The 2,476-nt window shown below is 40.1% G+C and overlaps 1 protein-coding gene across 2 annotated transcripts in view; it reads left to right on the top strand.

Moving 5' to 3' along the window:
* The window catches only part of chchd6b (coiled-coil-helix-coiled-coil-helix domain containing 6b), a 38,687-nt gene that overhangs the window by 13,953 nt on the left and 22,258 nt on the right, over positions 1-2,476 (top strand). The window contains exon 5 of one of the 2 annotated variants that reach the window (XM_005731320.2): positions 1,797-1,817. The exons of the other annotated variant lie outside the window; for it this stretch is intronic. Within the exon in view, the coding sequence (XP_005731377.1) occupies positions 1,797-1,817 (21 nt within the window). The remainder of the gene's footprint in view (positions 1-1,796; positions 1,818-2,476) is intronic. 2 annotated transcript variants of the gene reach the window in all.

Here is a 2,476-nt window from a genome sequence, read left to right as displayed (position 1 = left end):
GTTTAAATTTGAAATGTTGTTGGTACAGTTACCTGCAGTCTAATAATTTTTTAAGGAATATTCCTAAACTGTTGGCCTGATCTACATACAAACATAATTTGATCTGCAGACGGTTATAAACCAGCTGTATGTGTTTCTGTTAACTGAGGGATCACAGTGAATTCTATATGTATTGGCTTGATCTAGGTTCCCTGGGAATTAACCTTAGTCTAATTGGAATTCTTCTTTGGCTGTGTTATTGCTAGCTCAGTGGATTCAGACTCTTAATGTTCACATTGAGGCTGCTAACTGCTGGTCATCAGGGAGCTCGGAGCTGGAAAACAATGAGTGGATGCGTCTGAAATGCTATGTGGGCTATGGCCCATGAACTGCACCAAACTGCTTGGGTGTGAGTTTGTCTGCATTTGTATCACAACAAGCCCCTTCACCTGTCTTCTAAGTCTTTCATCTATGGAAATGGGACCGCCACACTCCTGTGAGCACTGCTGGGGTCTACATACACACAGCACAAACACAGTCACATTCAGACACATACTTGGTTTAGGGCCAGCCATTGAAGAGCAGGGAGGTTAAACAGATGGCATCGGCTGTATCCGTTACACGGATTACCCAACACACACATGCATTCTGCCGCAACTGGCTTTGTGAGTTCACCTCATTTAACTGAATGGTGATTTTTATGAGGCATAACAACATTCGAGCCACCTACTGTTCTAGTCTGGCCCTTTCTGTCCCGTGTCTAATGCCAGACTGGCGGTACTTGGTAGCACTTCAAATTCCTTAACAGAATGTTTTTGATTTGGTGATATTCAAGAATATGCCGTATTATAATATTTTATTATGGTAGTAAAGACTCGTATTGAGGCTTATAAATGATCATATAAATACAGCTGGTGAACAGCTAGTCTTGGCTGGCCTACTAAGGTAATCATACACATGTATAATTGCAATTGAACTGTTATTGTTAAAACTAAAAGTTGAGGCTTGAACTAACAGTAAATCATCTGTATTTTATTTTATTTTTTTAAGCCAGAGAGACTTCTCAGTCTCTGAAGAAGTCACTTACCTGGATTATTGAGCATGCATCAACGCATAAGAACAGGATATACACATGGTCCATTTTTGCATACTTTGTCTACCAACTCTATGTTGTGGTTTCTACTTTTTTACACTCTTTTAAAAGTGTAAAGATAATCTCTTCTCTCTCAACTGAAGAAAAAAAATCAAGGCACATCATGAGATACAAGGCAGTGAAGTGAAACAGGGCATATAGGTGGTCAGGACAGGGAGTGTGAATGGAAAACTGACAGGGTAGTGAGGACCGTGAGACTTGTTTAGATCCAAAAACATGTAGAGTATGAAGATTTTGACACTTGTGATATTAAGTTACTTGGTTAGAGAGTCCATGTTGCAATATACTGGATGTATTATGAGTGCTATGAGTAAATGAAATGTGCCATATAAATAAACTTGCCATCGTTTGAAGGCTAGAATGACATCTCGGGTGACATTTTATATCTGGCAAATTAAGTTTAAATCTTAACCACTTGCTCTGCAGTGTGATGTATTAACCTTGTTCTGTCCTTGATCCTTTTCATTTCTTTCTTCTCTTGCTTTTTGCTACTTTCATTCGCCCCCTTTCTTTATATATCTCTACCTCACCTTCCTTCACTCTCATAATATACTTGTTGGTTGTTTGCTCTTCCTCTTTGTCTCTTTAACCATCTATTCCAACCCCGTGCCTTTCTTATATCCTCTACTGTCTAACTAACTCCTGCTCCTTCTCTCTCTCCCAGCCTGCAGATTTGGATGCCTGGGTAAGCAACACCACCATCGCTAGTGCCTGCTTCTTTTCTTTCTTTTTATTTATTTTTTTTTAAAATCACGTTTTTTTTTTTCTTGCTCTTCCCTTCTTGCTCTCTCTCCTCTTTCTCTCTCACTCTCTCTTCTCTATTCAAATGTCATGTTTTCATTGTGCATTAAAGCGAAGCTGTGAGTATGCTGCCGCCACCATTCCACACAACAACACTTTGGGAGGTATTCAGCTAGAAAATTACACATCATCTGTGCTGCTGGCAGAGGTGATTTTACTCACAAACACATATATACACTCACATCCCTTAAGCGTCAGTGTAGAAAGGGAAAGCTCTGTGAGCACAGTATAGGGATTTACAGATGTGTTCCTTGGGAATACATGCGACTGTTAAGTTAGGATGAGATTAGATTGGATTACAATAAATGTGATGTCACTCAGCGTAAGAGTGTGCGTCTGCATGGTTGTACCCACCATATCAGCAAAAAGCAGAGAAGATCAGTAGATCAGTCAGGGAAGATGTTGTTGTTCCATCTGATCTATATCGCTCTCGCTAATGCACAACTCAGTACAGCAATCAGTCATCATTACACCATCACACTGTGTGTGTGTGTGTGTGTGTGTGTGTGTGTGTGTGTGTGTGTGTGTGTGTGTGTGTGTGTG

Source organism: Pundamilia nyererei, unplaced genomic scaffold (assembly GCF_000239375.1).
Source record: "Pundamilia nyererei isolate P.nyererei 1_Seehausen unplaced genomic scaffold, PunNye1.0 scaffold00042, whole genome shotgun sequence".
In the NCBI taxonomy this organism is placed as follows: Eukaryota; Metazoa; Chordata; class Actinopteri; order Cichliformes; family Cichlidae; genus Pundamilia; species Pundamilia nyererei.
Note: the sequence above shows the minus strand (reverse complement) of the source record. Positions and strands in the feature narration are given on the sequence as shown.